Source organism: Lacerta agilis, chromosome 16, assembly GCF_009819535.1.
Source record: "Lacerta agilis isolate rLacAgi1 chromosome 16, rLacAgi1.pri, whole genome shotgun sequence".
Lineage (NCBI taxonomy): Eukaryota > Metazoa > Chordata > Lepidosauria > Squamata > Lacertidae > Lacerta > Lacerta agilis.
In genome coordinates, this window is record NC_046327.1 from 27,939,546 (window position 1) to 27,963,783 (window position 24,238).

The 24,238-nt window shown below is 41.6% G+C and overlaps 1 protein-coding gene across 1 annotated transcript; it reads left to right on the plus strand.

Annotated features, from left to right (window-relative positions):
* The first annotated feature begins 2,084 nt into the window (after nt 1–2,084).
* On the plus strand, nt 2,085–23,602 carry HGD (homogentisate 1,2-dioxygenase). The gene is made up of 14 exons (XM_033173481.1): nt 2,085–2,277; nt 7,432–7,503; nt 8,990–9,078; nt 10,201–10,306; nt 10,823–10,882; nt 12,168–12,259; nt 14,687–14,721; nt 15,032–15,111; nt 15,966–16,065; nt 17,867–17,991; nt 19,353–19,457; nt 19,752–19,878; nt 21,439–21,620; nt 23,166–23,602. Exons 1-14 carry the CDS (start codon nt 2,254–2,256, stop codon nt 23,304–23,306), a joined length of 1,338 nt encoding a protein of 445 aa, XP_033029372.1. The 5' UTR covers nt 2,085–2,253; the 3' UTR covers nt 23,307–23,602.
* Nucleotides 23,603–24,238: the final 636 nt, after the last annotated feature.

Genomic DNA, 24,238 nt, shown 5'->3' on the forward strand with positions numbered 1-24,238 from the left:
TCGCCTTCAAAATCCAGCCCATGGACAGTCCAGGAATCAGCGTGTTTTTACATGAGTAGAATGTGTCCTTTTATTTAAACTGCATCTCTGGGTTATTTGTGGGGCATAGGAATTTGTTCATTTTCTTTTTCAAAATATAGACTGGCCCCCCACAAGGTCTGAGGGACAGTGGACTGGCCCCCTGCTGAAAAAGTTTGCTGACTCCTGCACTTACATATGTACTTTAAGTATGCATACAAAGTCAATGAGTGGTGTGAGCTTGCTTTTGCCTCGTAATCTCATTTACATTAGTTCTAGCTTGAGACAAATAAAACTCTCATCTCCTTATCCACACAAAGAACCCTTTCTCTTTTCTGATCTTCCATATCTGTCAGAATAGCCAATGCTCTTGCTCTCATTTTGAAACTGTATCCATTTAAAACTAAAATTTAAAACTAAATTTGTCGAAAATGAATAGATTGATTTTGGAATGGTAGACAAAGGATGAACGGGTTAAATCTGTAATAATACATTGGGTGAGGGATTTGGGCATAATATTCAACTCTCATCATGGGAGTGGTTATGGAGAACTGATGTGAAATTCACAGCATGCTGTACGTTGAAAGAACGCTATAAGAAAATGATGTACTGTTGTTGGTATTTAACTCCTAGTAAGTTAGCAAAAATGTATAAGGCAGGTACAAATATCTGTTGGAAATGTAAAGAAAAAGAAGGCACCTTTTATCATATGTGGTGGACGTGTAAGGTAATAAAAGCATTCTGGGAAATGATATATAATGAATTGAAAAAAAAGTTTAAAATAACATTTACCAAAAAAAAAAAAAACACACAAAAAAACAGAGGCTTTTCTGTTAGGAATTGTAGGTGCTGAAATTCCAAGGGAACAGAAAAGACTTTTTATGTATGCAATGACAGCTACACAGAAGTTGTTAGCCCAGAGATGGAAAGATGATTAAGTCCCTACCAGAGAAGAATGGCAAATCAAGTTGTTGGACTATGCCGAAATGGCAAAACGGACCAGAAAGCTCAGGAACCAGGAAGACCAAAACTTTAATAAGGAATGGGAGACATTTATAACTTACTTTGAAGACCACTGTAAGCGGTTGAAAACATTAGCAGGATTGCAATTACACTTGTAACAAGAAATATGGACACAATAGAGTTTTTAAAAAATGGATTTTTTTTTAAAAGATGCAGTAGAAAAGTTTAACAACAGAACCCATGAAGGGGAAGGTGGGGAGTTTAGAGATTTGGGGGAATCTTGTAACTTTGGATGTGTTGTGGTGTGATTACATTATAAACTTAAATATATAAAACAAAATAATAATAGTAATAATAATAAAAGAATAGCCTTGCTCTCTTGCTCTCATTTTGAAACAGTATCTATCCATATTCCACAAAAAAACCAAAAATTGGACCCTATCCTATCCTATACTACCCTGAAATGTTCAAATGTTTCTTGGATTATCCTTGAATCTTCCTGCCACACTTGCTAGCCTCTCCTGCCACAACAGTGTGGCACGCTGTACCCTCGCAGAACTGCCACCCTAAACAATAATTTGTGCAGTGAGTTTGGGGTTTGGGTTTCTCTTTTTTGTAAAAAGATGAGGTACTGAATAGATTGCTCTTAAATATAGAAGAAAGGGTCAATTTCACAGTGGCTCGCAACACTTTCTTAAGGAACAGCTAAAGAAAATGTAAAACGATGGTCTCACAAGAGGCACAACCACAATATCCCTGAGCCCCCCAAAAATTACCTTCAATATAAAACCAAGCATTTTGCCAATAGCTCAAAAGGGATATTCTTTTTTTGTACATATGTTTGTCATAATTCTAAACATTCCTTATTCATTGTTGCTATTTTAAATTAAATGTCTATCCATACTTAGATTTTCTTGGTACCTTGCTAACGTAAGCTGAAAAATAAAGTGAACAAAAACTGCTGAACAAGCTGCCCTTCCGCTCCCCTCTTTCTCCACCTTTTGTTTGTTGATCTGCAAAGATCAATTCCTCCCTTTGCTCTAGCAGAGAAGCCTGTTTCTTATTAAACTCGGGCTTGGTTGAGTAACTAGTTTGAAACTTCTCTTGGACTGTCTCACTTGCAGGGTAGATCTGTTGTGATCACAGATCAAGACTGTCCTCAGCTACCGCCGCAAGAAAGTAAAGAATATTCCATCACTGGAACTTACTGGCTTATCAACTGGACAAAACACCTGGCTTAGCTTTTGTGACCTCCCCTTTAACACAAGAAGCATGGAAAAATTTGCAGAGCTGAAGGTAAGACAGCCATGGCACTGAGAGCCGAGAGCTCTCTCTGGAAGAGCTAAAACATTTCCTTGCCTTCCAATTTCCTTATAACAAATATGATTTCTTAGGAGGTCTATAGAATACTTTGTTTCAAGCTGGTGTGGGAATCCCTTTAAAAGTTTAAATCTCATTTGGAATCCTGGCTGCAAACGTTTTCAATGTGCAGGATGGAAGCCAGATGTTTTCATGTGCTTTAAAATCCAGGTGTGTGTGGGGGAAGCATGTTGCTGCCAGGTCTTTATACTGTTTGGCTTGGACAGAGGAGACAACTATTTTATTAACCAGTTCATTTAATTGCAAGTTTTCAAACGTCCCTTCCATTTTTGCTGATCTGAAAAGTTTTAAACATCAGTCGTTCTATTTAACTAAATCATTTTCTCCCCATACTTTGATTTTGGCAGTCTAAATCTGGGTTGCAAGTGGGTTTTTCTTTTAACTGCAGATCCCAACTCCCATCAGTTTCACAAGCCAGACTGTCTTTTCTTTACCAAATGCATATTTGACATCCCTTCCCCCCCAGCACACGTCCTCTTGGTATTCGGGGGGATGTTCCCCTTTCAGCCAATCGTACTGATACCGCCGTCTTGCTTTTGCATAACTCTCAATTAACTCTAAAGTCTCCAGACTGAACAAGCACTTTCCAGCTGTGCTGTAAGATTTTTTTTTTTAATTGCACCATGAAAATAGCTCTAGCAGAAATCTGCTGCCTGCTTTGCCGCCTGGCCTGGCTAGGATACAGTATACCTTTAAAGAACACTCAAAGCATATATTCCCCCTCAAAGAATTCTGGACACTGTAGTTTAAGGCTTGCCGGGAAGAATTGTAACTCTGTGAGGTCTTCCTAAATAAAGCTCAACAACCAGGGTGTCCTGAAATATGGCAATCCTATCATAATTCCAAGACTGTCCCTGGAAAATCAGAACACTTGGAGGGTATGAAATATTCCAGAGAAGGGGATGCATGCGGGTGGCGCTGTGGTCTAAACCACTGAGCATCTTCAGCTTGCTGCTGACTGGAAGGTCAGTGGTTCGAATCCCTGCGATGGACTGAGCTCCCATTGCTTTTCTCCAGCTTCTGTCAACCTAGCCACTCGAAAGCACGCCCGTGCAAGTAGATAAATAGGTACCGCTGTGGCGTGAAGGTAAACAGCGTTTCCATGCGCTCTGGTTTCCGTGACGGTGTCCCGTTGCACCAGAAGCGGTTTAGTCATGCTGGCCACATGACCCAGAAAGGTGTCTGTGGACAAACTCCGGCTCCAGCAGCCTGAAAGCGAGATGAGTGCCGCAACCCCATAGTCGCCTTTGACTGGACTTAACCATACAAGGGACCTTTACCTTTACCTTTTACTTATTCCAGAGAAGATGGTGTGCATGTGTTGGACTGGGAGGCAGGGAGGGTGCATCACAAACAGCCTTTGCAGCTGAAATACTTTCCTTTTCACCAAAGGGGGGGAAATATTTGGGGAGTTTGACACCACACACAGGTAGAATTAATATGGAGCTTCTACTGTGGGTGGCTCTAGCACCAGAGATAGACACACACATGGTTTATATATCTAAAGCCTTTTATTTTTCTCAACTTTGCAGCCTGCATTGTATGTGTAGGCCCACACTGAATGCCTCCCACATTTTGTAAAAGAATAACAGGAGTTCTTCAAAGACAGCCATCACCAGGGTGGCCTTCAGAAAATGCATTATGCAGCGTTTGAGAAGCAACTTTAATCATATTCCACTTCATGAAATCCAACTTCAAAAGTATTTGTCCATGCCTGCTGTCTAATCTCTTCAACGAAAGGTCATGGTTTGTAGGCCAGAACTGAGCTTCCAATGAGAGCACTCAACTTTATATTCAGCTCATTCGAATAAATGAACATCGTTTAATTTTTTATGCTCTGGTAGACTTTCATCTCCCAATTTTGTTTGAAAAATGCCAAACCAAAGATGAAATGTTGCCAGGTGAATTTTTAAATATATTTGCATTAAGCACTGTACGAATATGACATGAGTAAGCAAAATAAAAACTAGAAATCATGACATTTTTCTTTTGGACAAATGCGGAAATTGGTTGCTAAAACAACACCAGACCTGAGAGAGGTGCCGTATTTTTCACTCCATAAGATGCACTTTTTTCCTCCTAAAAAGTAAGGGGAAATATCTGTGCATCCTATGGAGCGAATGGTGGTCCCTGGAGCCGAATTGCCCAGGGGCCAAAAGCAGATCCTGCTTTTTATTTTACAAAGAGAAAAGGGGGTGTTGAAAGGAACCCACTCAGCAGCTGATCAGCAAGAGATAGGGAGAGAGATAAGAGTCCTGGCTCCCTTTCAGCCCCGCCCCCTTGCCCAGGCCTCCATTGTTGAATGTGCTACAGAGGGAGGTTGTTTGTTTCCCCAGCGACATGTGACTGGCTGATTAGATTATCTGTCTGGAAACTGTAGAAACGGCTCCCTTTTCTTAAGAAGCTGCAGAAATGTGAGTTGAACCCCATAAAAACGGGTCTTTTCCTCTTTGCTTTCCTCCCTTTGCAAAATGAGTTTTGCTTTTCCCCCTTTACAAAAAAAGCTGCAAAACTTTGAGCTGATCCTCAAAAAACAACAACAACAACAGGGCTTTTCCCTTTGCAAAAAAAGCTGCAAAACTTTGAGCTGATCCTTAAAAAACCAGGGCTTTTCCCTTTGCAAAAAAGCTGCAAAACTTTGAGCTGAACCTTAAAAAAACAGGGCTTTTCACTTTGCAAAAAAAGCTGCAAAACTTTGAGCTGATCCTCAAAAAAACAGGGCTTTTAGAGGAGGAAAACCAGAAAAAATATTTTTTTTTTCTTGTTTCCTCCTCTAAAAACGAGGTGCGCCCTATGGTCCGGTGCGCCCTATGGAGCGAAAAATACGATACTGATGGCTTGAAGAGCCATCTTCAAATATCTCAAGGGCTGTCACATGGAAGATGGAGCAAGTTTGTTTTCTCCTGCTCTGGAGGGTAGGACTCGAACCAATGGCTTCAAGTTTCAAGAAAGGAGATTCCGGCTAAACATCAGGAGGAACTTCCTGACAGTAAGAGCTGTTAGACAGTGGGAAGGACTCCCTCAGGAGGTTGTGGACTCTCCTTCCTTGGAGGTTTTTAAGCAAAGCTTGGATGGCCATCTATTCATAGATGCCTTGACTGAGATTCCTGCATTGCAGGGGGTTGGACTAGATGACCCTTGATGTCCCTTCCAACCCTACAATTCTATGAGTATGATTATGTGAAAGGTCAAGTGCTCTTTTCCCCAGTAAATGATGAAGATGTGTTTGACATGTGCTGCTGTTGTGCGTCTACATAGACTATAGAGTGGCGGGGTTGCATAACAAAAGTCTTCATTTAAAAAAACTCAAATAGATGACGAGTGCACCTGGAAAATGATTCTTTGTATTCTTGTATTTTGCATGGTGAGTACGGTTCTTTCTTATTTTTGCATAGCTTAGAGCAGTGTTTTTCAACCTTTTTTGGGCAAAGGCACACTTGTTTCATGAAAAAAATCACGAGGCACACCACCATTAGAAAATGGTAAAAAATTTAACTCTCTGCCTATATTGACTATATATAAAGTAATTTTCCCACGGCACACCAGCCAACATCTCGCGGCACACTAGTGTGCCGCGGAACAGTGGTTGAAAAACACTGGCTTAGAGGAGCCATAATCAATTCCCTCACCCCACCACACTCACTGACAGGACTCCTGTAACCCAGAATTGTATAGAATTAAACATTGATTATTAACCTGCCCGTGGCCACTAAGATGGCAAATTTATGCAACAGTGGGGTTTACTTCAGAGGTGACAAAGTCAGAAACCTTTCTGAAAAGCTTGCCTGGTTGGAGAACCAAGAGATGTGGTTGGGGGGGGGTGTACAAACCTCCCAGCTTTTACACAGTTGGAATGTAACCTGTTGCACAAAGGTAAGAATCACATCCATTGTGCCTCCCACTTTTCTCTCTGGCCTTGCCAACTACTGGTGTGTGGCCCCTGGAAAATTGTCCATGAGGAAACACAGCCCTCCAGCAGAAAAAGAGATATTCCTCACCACTGACCTGGGGCAAGGAAGAGGAAAATGATGCAGATGTGCCTCACAGTGGCTATCTAGGGAATATCAACTCCCACCTTAATCTGAAGTTTAGATCCTTTGTGAGTTCTAAGAATATAGTGGGAGGTAGTAGCAAATCTGTTGAGAAACTTGAAAACTTTCGTAGGATTGGGGGCCAGTTGTGGATCACCAGCAGTCCTTACACGGGTGGCGCTGTGGTCTAAACCACTGAGCTTCTTGGGCTTGCCGATTGGAAGGTCGGCAGTTCGAATCCCTGCGATGGAGTGAGCTCCCGTGCTCTGTCCCAGCTTCTGCCAACCTAGCAGTTCAAAAGCACACCAGTGCAAGTAGATAAATAGGTACTGCTGTGGCGGGAAGGTAAATGGCATTTCCTTGCACTCTGGTTTTTGTCATGGTGTTCCATTGCACCAGAAGCGGTTTAGTCATGCTGGCCGCATGACCCGAAAGTTGTCTGTGGACAAACACCAGCTCCCTCGGTCTGAAAGCAAGATGAGTGCCGCAACCCCATAGTTGCCTTTGACTGGTCTTAACCGTCTGGGGTCCTTTAACTTAACCAGTAGACCTGATCTGTTTGTTACAGGTGGGTCACAAGTTGTGTATGGGAAATGCATAGAGCACATTTTGAAGACTGTCTGCTGGGCATATCCTCCAACATTTCTCCAATGGAAATAGGGACATCCCATCCCATAATGATAAATTTACTATTTATACCCCATGCACCTTACTGGGTTGCCCCAACCACTCTGGGCAGCTTCCAACATTATTAAACATTAAACATTTCTTTAAAAAAAATTCCCTATACAGGATTGCCTTCAGGCGGCTCGGGGATCAGATAACTCCACACACCCCAACACTTCTCCAATGAAAATAGGAACATCCTAAAGAAAAGCGGGAAATTCTGGGATCATATCAGAAACCAGGATGGCTTCTCTAAATCAGGGATTGTCCCTGGAAAACAGAGACACTCGGGGGGTCTGTGCTGGAGGAGGGAAGCAGCATATCTATTTATAGACACTGGTTTCATTGTGTGAAACTACTTTTTGTTTTGCAGTACATGTCAGGATTTGGTAATGAGTTTAGCTCTGAAGATCCACGCTGCCCTGGAGCCTTGCCAGAAGGACAGGTATTTGTGACATTTGAAATGTGAGAAGAATGCTATTCACAGTGGGAGCCACTGCCAGCCTCTGGGGTGACCCAGCCATCCATGATAATTTCCAGCACTACTTAGAGGTCCAACCCATCCATTTATTTGCAAATAGATATTTTTGCACCCTCAGAGAAAAAAGTGGCTGGGATTGTGTTTAAAGCAGAGAAACTGTAGTTTGAGACAGTTTTTCCAATCCATATTCATCCCTTCCATGCCTTTTTTTTAAGTGTTGGGGTTTTCATGGGAGGTTTTTAAGCAGAGGTTGGATGGTCGCCTGTCATGGATGCTTTAGTTAAGATTCCTGCCTTGCAGGTGGTTGGAATAGATGACCCTTGGTGTCCCTTCCAAGTTCCAACTCTATGAGTCTATGGTTCTAATACACATCTGGTACATAACATATAATTAGATATCCCAAGCCACATTCCCTCTCCATGTACGAAAACCAGAGGCACACCTAGGATCCCTTGCGCCCTTAGCAAGGAGCTGAATCAGTGCCCCCACTCCCCCCAAAAAATTTACTTTACTGCAATAGCCACATTAGAAACTCCTACATTTTACATAACCCAAGGACCTGAAGCGCCAGGAGTGAGTGATGTTGAGGTGAAGAGGAAGGGCGAAAAAGAATCGCATGCCTTTGTGCTGTGGTGTGAGAAGGACAGGAAGCTTCTCTTGTGTTTGGTCTAGTCGCGACAGTGGCAGCACTGTGCCACACATATATGGCATTCATTTCATAATCTGATAGGCAATTTTTATGCACCTCTGGCGGTGGCCTGTTTCATCAAGCCCTATGTACACTTCTGACAAAAATCAAACAAACGTATTTACAAAGGATAATATATAGTACAATGTGTGCTCTCAGAAGTATGGGGAGTTTGCTGGCTGCCTAGTGTAAAAACCTATTTCAGATTATAGTGGTACCTCGGTTTTCAAATGTCTCAGAAGTCAAATGTTTTGGTTTTCGAACGCCGAAAACCCCGAAGTAACTGCTTCGGTTTCAAACATGCCTCGGAAGTCTAACAGGAAACGTGGCTTCCACTGAGTGGAAGACCCTAAAGCCTAGCTGTCGGCTATTGAGTTTCAGTTTTCAAATGTTTTGGAAGTCGAACGGTCTTCTGGAATGGATTACATTCGAAAACCAAGGTACCACTGTATATTTCAATTATTCTGGGGCAGTCTAGATATGAAGTATAATTCACTTTATACTCCTTTTCTTTATCCTGATTGTAAACTTCTGGATTGGAAACCGTATTTCTTGTGTGTTCCGTACTGAGCCAGGCTTTGGTGCTCAGGGAGTGGTAGGAAATGGTAATGTCTGGAGTTCCAAACTTGACCCAAGGAGCCAGTCAACAAGATTTAGTTCAACATTGTCACCCCAACCCAGGAGGATCGTGGTTTTCTGATTTGACGGTTCCGAAGAAAGCATTCAAGCTGAACTTAACTCTTCTTGTCTGTTTTGGTTTAGAATAGCCCTCAGATCTGCCCATATGGTCTGTATGCTGAGCAGCTTTCTGGGTCAGCATTCACCTGCCCACGACCCACAAACAGGAGAAGGTATGCATGGATTTGGGGGAAATCAGTTAATGTACGTGTGTGTATGTGTATAGCAAGGGGGAGATAGTGAAATATTGTTGGCCCCAGCATGGTGTCTTACAAGTCACTGCAATTTTATTCCAGACACAGATGCTTTTTAGTATTGGTAGTGACAGACTAGGAGTAGACTTCGGTAATATTTGGTAGTACAGTCAAACCTTGGATCCCGAACGCCTCCATTTTGGAATGTTTCGGCTCCCCAATGCCAAAAACCTGAAAGTAAATGCTCTGTTTTTTAAAAACATTTTTCAGAAGCCAAATATCTGATGCTGCTTCCGCTCAAGTGCAGGAAGCTCCTGCAACCAATCGGAACCCGCACCTCGGTTGTCGAACATTTCGGAAACCGAACGGGCTTCCGGAATGGATTACATTTTACAACTGAGGTTTGACTGTGTGAGTGAGGCCCCTGAGGCCAAAATTTGGCACCCCCAAATGGATCTTCTCAACTATGGATCTTCTCAATTTCACATGCAGAAGTTCTTGTGGAATGTGTCAATAGGACACCTACTCCTTGGCTTCAATGCAGAGGCTCCCCATGTTTTGCTCTGGGATCTGCTTCCAGTACAAGGGCTTACTTAGTCTTGGAACATGCAAGCTTGTAATTGCGGAGAGTGCCTTTGAGCAACTGCCGTAAGGGATTAGAGAATAGAGGCTTATAGGACAGCTTTTGAGAACTCTTGCTCCCTTAATCAGTCCTGAAAGAGAGGTCCACATCTGCAAGAAAGCAGGAGTAGAATGCCCTGGAAGAAATCTGCTTACAATGATACAGCTATGGCCACATCGGTGATGCAGATTCAATGTATCCTGCCTCCCAGAGAGACTCTTTCTTTGATGCTCATTCATCACAGTGCAATAGCATCCTGGAAATGCCTGGTGGTGATCTCTGTGGAAGGCTACTGCCTCCTCTCAACACACACAGCAATTGCAGCCCAGAAAATCTATCTCACTCATGGGAGCAGAGACTGTTCAGTTCTTCCCCAGTCCGAAGCACAATGTCAAATTCTGCACTGGAGGAGTGCATGTTGCAGAGGCATTGAATCAGCCAAATGCCCATGTCTTCTCTGAATTTGTTTTCCTCTCTAGCTGGCTGTATAGAATCCTGCCTTCTGTTTGCCACAAACCCTTTCAGCCTGTGCATCAGGGCTATCTGACACATAGCTGGGATGAAGCTGAGCCTGAACCCAATCAGGTAATCACAGGTGCCATGCAACGGTGCAAGGAAGAATGATAACATTAAAAGTCAAAACCTTTGGCTCCTCTCACAGGAAGGCCAATGTTTCACAAAGACAACAGTTGATAAGCCAGGGACACGTGAACTCAAACTTTGTTTCCCGGAAGAGAATTTAAAACCCCTCCTCAGCATGATCACTTCTATACAGACAATAATCGTAACCAGTGCTTTTTTCGGGGGGGGGGGGGATGCAGGGGTACGCATAACCCTAAACATTTTGTGAATCTTTGTGCTTTTGTCCATTTACTGTTCTTATTTTCCCCGATTTGAACTATAAAATGTTGGGCTCAGCTAGGTGCCCGTGGAAGAGCCAAGGTCAAACTTGAGGCAGTATAGCCTAGTGGGCCAAGAGTGTTATTGAGAAAAAAGGATGGGGCAAAATTAGGGACCCCTACATTAAAAAAAAGCATTTGTTCTTTTAAAGATATCATCATTTATTCTTAGAATAATTTTTTTTTCTCTCTTTCATTCTAGCTGCGATGGAAACCTTTTGAGATCCCAAAGGCCTCTCAGAGAAAGCTGGACTTTGTCACCGTAAGTTAAAAAAAACTAAACTGTAAGTTAAAAACTGAAAACTATAACAAGGAATAGTGCTGTACATTTTGTAGCTGAGGAAACTGAGGTAAGATGAACTGCTCCAAACCACACTTTGTTAACGAAAGAGTATTCAATCTCTCTGCTTGTAGGTATTAAGAGCACACACAAAAATACTGTAATACTTCTATGTAAATGAAATATGCACAAACATTTTCTATCCGTCTATCTGAAATAACTGGACAGGCCAATGTAAAAAGAAAAACAACCCAAGGGGCTTCCAAAACAGAGGCATCACAGGCTACATCAACCCCATTGTCTCTTAATTCACATGTAATTGTGGGAAACTGTATGAGTTCTTGGGATAATGCTATCCTCCAGCCCCCATCCTAGTCCTGAGAAATTCTGAAACTGACATGTACCTTCCCTACCTCCCTAAAAAAAAAAAAAAAATCAAACACTTCTCTGTATTCTTCTAACTCTTCAATGAGTGACCACTTTTAATTGCCTTCATTGTGGGATATAATCCATTGGAGCAGTCAAATACAGCATTTCTTGTTTCCCTAGAGTGGACACGGACAGGGGGATGTTACTCCAGCCAGTATAACTTTCTGTTACACCTGGTCTGGAGCATCCTCTCCCTGCATGTGACCGGGTAGGTGGGCGTGACCCCGGGAGACCCCACAAAAGGTCCAGTCATGCAGCCATCTTCCTCTTTTGCTCTTTTGACTCCTTTTGATTCTCTTGGACTGCACTGCTGGCTCTCAGCCAGCAGCACATGGGATAAATCCCCATATGGGATGAATCCACACCTTTCTCTGTAACTGTAACTACAAGCCAAAGCCTGCCTTCAGGGATCATGCTGTGAACTGAATGTAAGTAAACTTATTGTTACTTTTAAAGAAAGACTGTTGTGTCTTTATTCTTTAGAGAGGGATTAAAAGGGGATTTACCAGGAATAATCCAATCTGGGCAAGCCAGACCGGATTGCTTAACTAAAGAGATTCAAACAAATCTGCAAACTAGCTCCCTGGTGTATAAGGGAAATGTGCTCTGCTACTTGACTCACTAGCGTGAGGGAGGAAGGATAATATTTAATCAATATATCCTCTCCTACTATCCACAACATTCCCACAATCATGAGTGGATTTCAATGTTGTTAGAGTTGTTTAAACTGAAAGCAATAGCAAAGTGTTTATCTAAGGTGAAGAGAATTTGGGGATGGGATGAGACTAATCCAAGGCACCTGTGATTTATGCTAACGTTAAGTGCTTATTTTCCATAGGGATTGCACACTGTGTGTGGCGCTGGTGAACCCAGGTCTCGAGAAGGGCTTGCGATCCACATCTTTACCTGTAACAACTCCATGATTAACAGGTCTGTGAGCAATGCGTGAGCAATGAAGGTTTTCCTTCACAGTTTTGGCCAATACTAAATATTGTTTCGCTATAATTTGTGCTGCAATTGATTGGGTGGGTTGCGGTATTGTCATTGCTGTTTCTTTAAAAAGAAATATTTATGCTTTTCAAGTTTATACATTTCACTAATTTTATATAGTTCACGAATTTTACAATCATGTTTGACATTTCAAAACTTGACTCCCTTCCCCCTCTTTCTGTGGTTCCTTAAATTTATTTTTAATATCTTCTGCTTATACAAATTAACCTAATTTGCTCATTTATTAATCTTCTTTAAATATATACTCTTATGAAACTGCAGGTTATTACGATAATCCTGCCAATGTTTTTATCTGTTTATAATTTATCTCTAAATATTCAATAAACCATTTCCATTCTTTTATAAAAAGTTTGTTATCTTGATTTCTTATTCTTCCAGTAAGTTTTGCCATTTCTGCATATTCCATCATTTTTTGTATCCATTCTTCCTTTGCTAGGACTTCTGCTTCTTTCCATTTTGGGGCAAGCAACATTCTTGCTGCTGTAGTAGCACACATGAATAAGTTTCTTTACATTTTAGGTAGTTTTGTCCCTATAATTTCCCAAAGAAAAGCTTCTGGGTTTTTTTTTTACAAAGGTTATTTTAAACATCCTTTTCATTTCATTATATATCATTTCCCAGTAAGCTTTAACCTTACTACAGTACCACCACATATGATAAAAATAACCTTCTTTCTCTTGGTGGGCTACTTAAAAATGAGGCTGCAGTTTAGATTTAATTTTAAATTGTATTTTAATCTGTATTTTAATGAATTGTTTTATGTTTTTGTTGTGATTTTATTGGTGTTAGCTGCCCTGAGCCCGGTTTGGCGGGGAAGGGCGGGGTATAAATAATAAAAATTTATTATTATTATTATTATTATTATTATTATTATTATTATTATTATTATTATTTACATTTCCAACACTTATTTAGATTTATAGATTTTTGCCATTGCTGTTTCTGCTGCTAATGCTGCTTTTATCAACCCCTCTCTTTATAAACATTGCCATTTTCGCTTTTCTTGTACCTCACCATGGAATTGCTTTTGTCGTGAAGGGCAGGCTATAAATATTTATTTGAATATTTGAAGACCTTGATTATCCCTCTTTTCTTTCCCCTTTATCCTATTCCATGCATTATTCCATGCATGTATTTTGAATGCTGCTTGTGGCACCAGAGCTTGTTGTTGTTGTTTAGTCGTTTAGTTGTGTCCGACTCTTCGTGACCCCATGGACCAGAGCACGCCAGGCACTCCTGTCTTCCACTGCCTCCCGCAGTTTGGTCAGACTCATGTTGGTAGCTTCGAGAACACTGTCCAACCATCTTGTCCTCTGTCATCCCCTTCTCCTTGTGCCCTCAACCTTTCCCAATATCAGGGTCTTTTCCAGGGAGTCTTCTCTTGTCTTCTCATGAAGTGGCCAATGTACTGGAGCCTCAGCTTCAGGATCTGTCCTTCCAGTGAGCACTCAGGACTGATTTCCTTCAGAATGGATAGGTTTGATCTTCTTGCAGTCCATGGGACTCTCAAGAGTCTCCTCCAGCACCATAATTCAAAAGCATCAATTCTTCAGCGACCAGCCTTCTTTATGGTCCAGCTCTCACTTCCATACATCACTATGTCTTTAAGTACAAGGGTAGCCAGTGTTCTGCCCTCCAAGCTGGGGGGGCAACTTGAATAAAATATGGGGGGCAGGTAAGCCCCGCCCCACATAATTGATCACATGATGCGGTGCACACACACCTTTTGAATGGCAATGCCCATTAGCTTAGGGGGCAGGCACCCTCAAATATTTTATTGGGGGTGTGTGAAGGGACCTTGGCCCCTAGGAGTTGGCACCTATGCCTCCAAATGTAGTTGAACTACAACAACCTCTATCATCCCTTCATCCCTGACCATTAGCTATGCTGGCAGGGGCTTATGGGAGTTGTAGTTCAGAGACATCTGTGGGCAGCACCACATTCGCTACCTCTTCTCTAGTAAGCGACTTACTAGGTAAGATTCATAAAGACATCCCATAATGGTAGACATTGAGCTGGTAAACTTGTACCCAGTTGTGCTGCTTCAGAGTGGGGCCTCACATGATTCCTCACACCCGGAATACCTCTCATGTTCCCTGAACACAGAAAACTAGGATGCCAAAGATTACGATTCTAACCTAACCCTCTCGGCGCTGGCTGTCATGGAAGTGTACTCAGTGTATCCCTCTGAGCTGAAAACAATGACACTGAAAAACAACCCAGAGTCCAGCAACATTTATTTCCACACCTGTGCACACAGCATTGTGGAATTTTCTGAGCAGATTCTGTTGTCGATACCCTGAATTTTGAACACTCGGCAATTACTTGCCTTTTTTTTCTCTATAGATGTTTTTATAATTCCGATGGGGACTTCCTGATTGGTGAGTTGTCCCTCTGACCTTTATCATTCTGATTTGTTCTTCTCAACTCTTTTTCCCCTCTCTGTTTTATTTAATGCTGCAATATTGACACAGAGGTGACTGGGAGCAAAGGGTAAGATTGCAGAGAGAAAGTAGATAACAATGGAATCATAGCTCTCTGTAGTATTACAGAACCACCTACTCCAAATGGCTCTCCTAAGGCAGGATCAGGTACATAACAATAACTCTGTACATTTGGAGTGTTGCCTGGGAATAGGAATGTGTTCCAGTCCCACAGCATATATTGTATGTTTGTGCTTCTTTTCTCCAGTACCACAGCAAGGCAAATTGCTCATCACTACAGAGTTTGGCAAGCTGCTGGTGGAGCCCAATGAGATCTGTGTTATTCAGGTAAGCCCTGGACAGTACAACACTCACCCACCCTTGTTAGTGCTGCAAGACTCCTGTAGGATCCTATCACACAGCCGTTGGCCACCTGAGGTTCTCTTCGTATTTTGCTTTTCCTACATATGAGTCACCACAACAGCTGTGCAGCTGCTCCACTGATACTGGCCGCATGCAGTACAATGGGTGCCTATTCTTCGTTTTTGGAAATAGCTGCCCTTTTCTGCATGTGACTGCAGGCCCTGGAGAGGGACATGCATGGGCCAGATGAGCATTGCAGTGTGCGTCCACATCTGAATTAGGTTCCACATCCTAATACATCTGCCCTGGGAAATTGTGGCATGTTTCTATGAAGGAAGGAAGCCTGGACATTGCTAGATCTTAAATTTCATTCAATTAATATTGAAAATGTTGTTACCCTTGTCCCTTATTTCGGCTCTGACATCAGCACATTCTCTTTAAAAGTTGTTCTGCCAAATTTTATGATGCATTAAAGAAAACTATAGTGACTCACCTCTACAGATTGCCTCGGTAAATTATTATATTTGGCTCATTTTGGAATGATGCAGTAACTGGAAACAAAAAAATGCAACACAATGGGTTTTTTAAAAAGCATTCTGGCATCCTAGGGCAGAAAGCTACATTTTCTGTGCCATGTTTGTGATTTAGCTATTTGGATCAGTCTAGGTCAGGCAAGCTGCATTGTGCTTCTACACAATGTGATCCAAATGTTGGCCAAGTCCTATTGACACATCCTTAGTCATTGGTGTGGTCAATTAGTTAATGGCCTGAAGCAATAATCCTGAGGTGAGCTTCCTAATAGTTTTTTTTTTTTGTTGTTGTTGTTCTTTGTCTCCCAGCAAGGGATGCGGTTCAGTGTAGAAGTATTTGGAGAAACTCGAGGCTATATCCTGGAGATATATGGGGTACATTTTGAGCTGCCAGACTTGGGACCTATTGGTAACTATTTACTATTATTATTACTTTCAATAACAATATAATGCTTTTTTATTAGAATCATTACAACATCACAAAACACAGAGTAATTTAAAAAAACTGTATTTCTTCTTCACACTAGTAACAACAATATAAAATGGGGGGCCCAGAGGTTGGGGAGAAGAGAGGGAAAAGGATTTCAGAGCTACATTGATGTTTCAGATAATACTTCCTCCATCTTTTATTATAGTAAAATATTAATTTACTAGTTACAGGTAGGTAGCCGTGTTGGTCTGCCATAGTAAAAACAAAATAAAAAAACAAAGTTAGTTGGTCTCTAAGGTGCTACTGGAAGGAATTTTTTATTTTGTATTTTGTATTAATTTACTATAATTGAAAGCTGGTTCACACATGCAGCAGTACTGTTGAATTCCCACCCCACATTTCAGGCTTGTACAAATGCCTACAATTTGCCATGTTACTCAGTGAAGTTGGTTGGCAGAAGATTCCAGGACAAGCAAAACAAAGATGTTTCTTTACCCAATGCATAATTCAATAGCACCTGATGTGGTGATATGCATTAGCTTTGATGGTTTTGAAAAGGGTTTTAGACCAAAATCCATGCATTTAAATTCATTTGTTGTCAGCATGGTAGTTTGGTGGAATATTCAGAAACGGTATATCTCTGAACATTAGATGCAGGAGACAAGCAACAAGAGAGAGGGTTCATCTACACTTCCGCTTATCCTGTGCTAGAAATCTGGGTCTGAGCAGTTTTCCACTTGACCCACACTTTCCCAGGGAAAAGCCACTCTTTAGTGCTCAATTGAAGCAAAGGTCCGTCCAGAGAAAGCCAAAACTGTCATTTATTGAGCGCTAAAGAGATGTTTTCCCTGGAGGAAAGCAGTGGGACGAAAGAAAGTGTGGATGAGCCAACTCAAAGTTTATGAAGACCAAGAAGCACTTGGTGGCTGCTGTTACAAACCAAATGCTAAGATTCTGTGGACCTGCACCCTGGTATGGTTCAGCCTTCTGGAATTCCAGCCTCTTAAAGTTACAATTATTATAGAATCATAAAATTGGAAGGGACCTCAAGAGTCTTCTAGGCCAATTTACCGGTATATTTCCAGATCCTACCAACATAACCTGGTAACATTATGAGCTACCAATAGGTTTTGCTGCAGGGTTTAGGAATATGAAGCATGTGACTTGGCTCACATTTCCCAGATAGTTCCCAGCTATTAGAGGACATGCACATTTTGAAGCAAGGTACGAAAGTCTTTCTGTTACTTAGAAATCCCTACTTTCCACAAGAATCATTGGCAAAAAACCTTTCTACAGTAACACCTAAATATGCAATACAGCATAAAATGTTTTCATCTCAAGTACAGAGAAGCTCTTTTTGAGGCTGTCAAAGAATAGACTGATATTCCCAGTGCTGCGTGGATGTTATTGGCCCAGAGATGGAAAGAAGATAAAGTCCCTACCAGAGAAGAATGGCAGATTAAGTTGATGGATTATGCTGAAATGGCAAAAATGACTGGAAAAATCAGAAAGACCAACATTTTAATAAGGAATGGGGGAAATTTATAATTTACCATAAAAATCATCGTAAACAGCTAAAACTGTTAGGAGGATTGGAATAACACTTGTAGTTTAATGATGAATTTTGGACATGATGGAGATGTAAAAGAGCAGGAGGAAATGATTAACAATACGACCCACAAAGGGGAGGAGGGAAGTCCAGGAGATTATTTGGAATCTTATTCCCAGTGCCAAGTTATACAATTTGTTACAAAGACCTGATTGTGCCATTCTTTCCCAGGTGCCAATGGCTTGGCGAACCCACGAGATTTCCTTGTGCCCGTTGCCTGGTATGAAGATCGCCAAGTAGCTGAAGGCTACACAGTTGTCAGCAAGTACCAGGGGAAACTCTTTACAGCACAGCAGGTTAGGACATTACAGTTTTCAGTTTAGAAAATGAAGAATTTAATTCAATATCATTCTAAGGGTTGAGCTGTTAAATGCAGTCCGTCACACTGACTTTCTTCTGTTGTGATTAAACCATGCAAGTTCCGTGCATAACCACTGAGGCAAAGCTAAAAAGTTCAAAAGTGAGCAAAGGAATCTGGTTAAGCAGATTTGCAATGTTTGGGAGTTTTGGCGAGGTGAGGGGAACAAGAGCACTAAAAAAGCCAATGCAATTCTGGGCTGCATCAATAGGAGTATAGCGTCTAGATCAAGGGAAGTAATAGTACCACTATATTCTGCTCTGGTCAGACCTCACCTGGAATACTGTGTCCAGTTCTGGACACCACAGTTCAAGAAGGATACTGACAAGCTGGAACGTGTCCAGAGGAGGGCAACCAAAATGGTCAAAGGCCTGGAAACAATGCCTTATGAGGAACGGCTTAGGGAGCTGGGTATGTTTAGCCTGGAGAAGAGAAGGTTAAGGGGTGATATGATAGCCATGTTCAAATATATAAAAGGATGTCATATAGAGGAGGGTGAAAGGTTGCTTTCTGCTGCTCCAAAGAAGCGGACATGGAGCAATGGATTCAAACTACAAGAAAGAAGATTCCACCTAAACATTAGGAAGAACTTCCTGACAGTGAGAGCTGTTCGGCAGTGGAATTTGCTGCCAAGGAGTGTGGTGGAGTCTCCTTCTTTGGAGGTCTTTAAGCAGAGGCTTGACAGCCATCTGTCAGGAATGCTTTGATGGTGTTTCCTGCTTGGCAGGGGGTTGGACTGGATGGCTCTTGTGGTCTCTTCCAACTCTATGATTCTATGATTCTAAAGGCAGGCTGTTTAGGTGGTAAGGGAAGCCAAAAAGGAAACTTCCAATGGACTTCAGTTTGGAGCGGGTTGTTGGGGGGTGAGCAGCCCACCACGTAATCCATGATCAGGTTCCTACTCCCATGACAAAGATGATCAGTCAGAAATTGCAGGAATCAGGGATGCAGGTAAGACCCCGCCCCAAATACAAAGGAGAAGTGATGAGTAGCAGCAGGCAGAGGTTGTCTGTTTGCAAGTGAGCAGATAGTGGAGATTCTTGAGCTGGTTTACTGTAATCACCATGTTATTATTTAATTCAAAATAATATGTTTTGTATTTTACCCCCCTAGTGACCCATTTTCCCCCAGTCATGTCATGTTTTACAATTTCTGTGTGTACAATTTTGTAACAGAAAGATAAAATATACATTTAAGGGGGGGAATGTGTTTAGACTGTACCAGTTACATTCTCTAACCTCCATAAATACCAGACACTTTGCACAAGTAAAGGTGCTTGCATTCTGCTTAATCTTATAGAGCTGTTCTCCATTCAATGTTGTGGCCTGGCATGGGAACTACACCCCATACAAGTACAATCTCAGCAATTTCATGGTCATTAATTCTGTGGCTTTTGACCATGCGGTAAGTTTTGGACGTCCTGTGTAAGTTTGAAGTCTCGCCTTAGGAGACATTCTATTGTTTGGTACTTCTTTCCAAAGCCAGCCTTCTGTCAAAGGCAAGATTGGAATCAAGGGAGAGAGTAGTCCTGTAGCAATAATAATATAAATACATTTGGAGGCTAAAACCCCACCTCGGGAATATATAATTCACACTGGAATCAATGAGGTGTAGTCTAGGAGGTGTGCCCTGCATGTCTCATACAATATAGCACCTGGTCCTGTTTAAATAACCTGTCAATCTTCTTTCTGTTTGCAGGATCCTTCTATTTTCACTGTCCTGACGGCAAAGTCAACTCGTCCAGGAGTCGCAGTTGCTGACTTTGTTATATTCCCACCCCGCTGGGCAGTGGCCACCAATACTTTCCGTCCACCTTATTACCACAGTATGTCTGTCACTTACGCTGCTCTGCTGTGAAACTGTTACAGTAGGCTTCAGGGACTTGGCTTCCTCCCCTTGCCCCCTTTGGCAGTAGATAAGCAGAAGAAAGCGAAAGGAGTTTCTTACCAGTTATAAATTTTAATGATCACAGTGAGAGAACAAAGAATCCATTCATAGGAGTGAAGGTGCTCCCAATTAAGGGTTCCACCCACTTCTACCCTAGTCCCCACTGTCACTCCCGCATCTTGCAACCTGCTCTCACAACCATTGTGCTTTCTGTGCTGCCACCTTATCTGCTCTCCTTGACATTGGGCAAAGCGGCTGGACGCTTTCCAGAGACAGTGAGTCTGTTAACTCTCTCTCTTCCAGTTCTTCTCCTCTTAGCTGTTCCCCACACAGTACTTCCCAGCTTCTGCCTTCTGAACTATGCACCTCTGCAAACCGCTATTCCAAATCTATACTGTCCTCCTGCTCCTGGATTCAGGATTCTGATCAGGAGCAGGGGGAGGCTCCCACCATTCCTCCTCAGTGTAGCCCTCCTCAGCATGTTCCCTGACAGATATATCCACAAAGGCTTCAGTTCTGCACAACAGATAGAAGACCTCCATTAGCAGAGTTTAGTTGCTAGCCTAGCTGTCTCTTCAACAGAACCTGGAAAGGGGGATAAGTGGTGACTGGATAAAAGAAAGAGTCTCCTCTAAACCACCGTGAAAGGAAGTACAACAGAGGAAGAGCTGGCCTGCTGCTTATTCATTCTATAAAACAACTGTAAAAGCTTTTTTTTTAAGGTTGTTATTGTACTTCACCAGATCTTAACCTATTACAGTATTTGTAAGAATAGATTCCAAAAATCATTAAATTTGTCTATGGCAAGTCTGCATTTATATGCAAGTTGTTCATATGTTGCGAGTTTGTATAAGTCTTCAATCCAATCGTAGAAGGGAGCCACATTTATATATTTTTTCAATTCATCAGTATCAGTCTTTTTGCTGTGGTAAGGGCACAGAGAGTCCATTCATATTGTCCTTTTGTAAAGTTCCATGTGCTGGGTATATAATTCAAGAGGATATTTTGCTATGTAAAGGTAAGGTTGTTCCGTACAGTTCTGCTGATGGTTTCAGTTACCTTCTAAAAATCTTTCAATACAGGACAATGAAAAAAACAAATGCTTTAGAGAAGCATTATCCCTATTGCATCTCCCAACAGTTAGATAGTCTTTTTTAAAACAAACATTATGGGGTCCAGTATATTCTAAATATTATTTTTTGTTGTATGAGCCTCAATTTAAGATCCAGAGACACCCTTGTTATAGCAGTTAAAACAGTTTCCCAATGTGTGGTTGAAATTGAGATCTCTATAATTCTTTTTCTAAAGAATTAAAGAATTAGAAAAGCTTAATTTAATAATGGACAGATAAGGACCGCCACCCCTCATAGCATCTGTAATGTGGTTCAGATATCTCCAATTCTATGACAGACTTGAGCCTCTACAACATAGCTGACCAACTCCCACGATGGCCAAATTGCAGACCAGCTGTGAATTTACGCCTTTTTAATTTCCACAGGGAACTGCATGAGTGAGTTTATGGGCCTGATCAAAGGGACTTATGAGGCAAAGGAAGAAGGATTTGTTGCTGGAGGTGCCACTCTTCACAGTATGATGACGCCCCATGGGCCAGATGGTGCTTGTTTTGAGAAGGCAAGCACAAGCAAGCTGGTGCCCGAGAGAATCGCAGAAGGAACCATGGTAGGAGTGTAAAACATAGAAGCCTAGCAGCTGCAATACGGGGTTTTCTTCCAGCTTGCTCTCTGGGTGGAGATGCAAAATGTAAGAGTTGCCCATTTGGGCAGCAAGAGTCACTCCTATTTTACACGGGAAATGATCCACAAGGGGGAATAACTTCTGACCAGTCAAAAGACCGGGAGAGAGAAGTAAAATGTCTAGCTAGCCAGAGAATGAACTGTATTAGTCAAGTGGCTTTTAAGCTGCCAAAGGAAGGCAACAAAGAGCCCACCCAGGGAAGACTGTGGGTGGGATTCTTGCATTGCAGGAGCTGATGACCCTTGGGGTCACTTCCAACTGTACAATGCTGAATCTATGAAAATAATGCCTTAAGGAAGCCCAAAGGTGCTTCAATGATGAATGGGTGTCCCAAGTCAACATGGAAAAAAAGGGGGGGGGACATCTTCTTCCTTTTAAACCTGAGGTGCAAAAAGGGTTTCCAAGCAGCCTGAGACTACAAAGGAATTTGAATATGTTAGATGTCAAGACTATAGACATATTGCATTTTTTATTTCATTTATATTCCATGGCTCATCCAAGGAGCCCAAGGTAGTGAACAAAGCTCTCTTCACAGCAGCCACGCGATGTAGATTATGCAGAGCAGCAATCACTTGTGGGCATTATGCATTTACTAACTTGCACAGGAATAATCCGTGATGTTTTATGAACTGTATGAGCCTCTGTATGAGGTCTTGCCAAGGCATGCTGCTTTTCGTAAATAGTTCGGGCTTTTAAAGAATTCAGGCTTTCTAAGAATTCAGATTTGTCAAGTCTGACAAAGTATATGTGAAAACAAAATAGAAAATTCTTTCCAGTAGCACCTTAGAGACCAACTGAGTTTGTTCTTGGTATGAGCTTTCGTGTGCATGCACACGAAAGCTCATACCAAGAACAAACTCAGTTGGTCTCTAAGGTGCTACTGGAAAGAATTTTCTATTTTGTTTCGACTATAGCAGACCAACACGGCTACCCACCTGTAACTGAAAGTATATGCAGAATTGTGTGCCTGTTACCAATTTACTACGCAAATTGAATATGGCAATAGTCTTAAAATTCAGCATCATGAGATGCCCAGCTTTTATATTATTTGCAGTTGGATTGGCCGGGGTGGTGAAAAGGATTTCCAGTTATCAAGGTATAGTGTTTCAGTGACTCATGTATCCCTGAAATCAAGTCGGGATCAATAGAACTGAAAAATAATTGCAACAAGAAACAACTATATCAAAGTCTAGTTGTTTCTACTGATAAGCAAAATTCAGCTTCTCAGTAGACTTCTAATGGCTGAGTCAACCCAGTTCTGAATATTCATCTCTATATTTGGACAACCTTTTGAGAACTGTAAACATGAGTAGTCAAAGGCTAGATTTGTCAATACCTAGATACAATTTAAGGTCTCGTGTGTATAACGGATTCTCTCTCAAATCTTGTTAAAGCAACTTCTGTTTGCATTTAATTAATCGGTTGTGGCTACTTTCTCTTTCTCAACATTTTATGTGACTTTTCCTGCAGGCCTTCATGTTTGAGTCTTCTTTTAGCTTGGCTGTCACCAAATGGGGGCTGAAAACCTGCCTAGATAAAAACTACTACAAGTGCTGGGAAACCCTGAAGAGCCATTTCAATCCGAAGAATCGTGATGCGCAGTCACTCTGATTTTTCTTTCCTGCTTAGCTGAAGGCAACTGTGTAGCAGTTAACAATGCCTTGGTCCATATTACATGCAGTTAACTCATGGACAGCTGACAAGACAAATGACCTGTAAGCGTAAAACAAAAGAACTACCACAAATTTTGATTTGCCAAGTGCAGCTTTATATTTGTTGAAAAGCGCCCCAAAACCGCCCATCATATAAAACCCAGTGTAACAAAATAATTTTGTACTTGGTCTCTCTGGCACCAGAAATATAGTTTTTGAGTCTCTCTCTCTTAAGCCAAAATAAAGGAATATTAGCAATTTGCCTTTCTTTATGGATGATTTCTGACATACAGTGACACCCAAGTCCTTCTCATGATCTACAGATGAAACTCAAAAAATTAGAATATCATGGAAAGGTTCATTTCTTTCAGTAATTCAACTTAAAAGGTGAAACTTATATATGAGATAGACTCCTGATATGCAAAGCGAGATATGTCAAGCCTTTATTTGTAATAATTGTGATGATTATGGCGTACAGCTGATGAGAACCCCAAATTAACAATTTCAACTTTGGGGTTTTCATCAGTTGTGCGCCATAATCATCACAATTATAACAAGCAAAGGCTTGACATCTCTCACTTTGCATGTCATGAGACTATCTCATATATATTAAACTCCAGTAGCTAATGAAAACAATTGCTTACATAAATGGACTTTTCCATATCCATATTCTAATTTTCCGAGTTTCACCTGTATCATATTCAACACACTGCACAAGCTAAACTGCTGTTGTACCATTACTAATTATTATTTATTAAACAATAAAAATAATAAACATTATGGGGTGTTATATTGTAGGTGAAGGGACGCGAGTGGCGCTGTTGGTTAAACCAGAGCCTAGGGCTTGCTGATCAGGTCGGCAGTTCGAATCCCCGTGACGGGGTGAGCTCC

What these genes read in the sequence shown, in the direction of transcription:
- HGD (XM_033173481.1), top strand. Translation starts at nt 2,254, where the DNA reads ATGGAAAAATTTGCAGAGCTGAAG. An exon ending in GAAAGCTGGACTTTGTCACC is followed by an intron (nt 10,883 to 12,167) that starts GTAAGTTAAAAA and finishes TATTTTCCATAG; the next exon opens with GGATTGCACACTGTGTGTGG. An exon ending in CTGTGGCTTTTGACCATGCG is followed by an intron (nt 19,458 to 19,751) that starts GTAAGTTTTGGA and finishes TTCTGTTTGCAG; the next exon opens with GATCCTTCTATTTTCACTGT.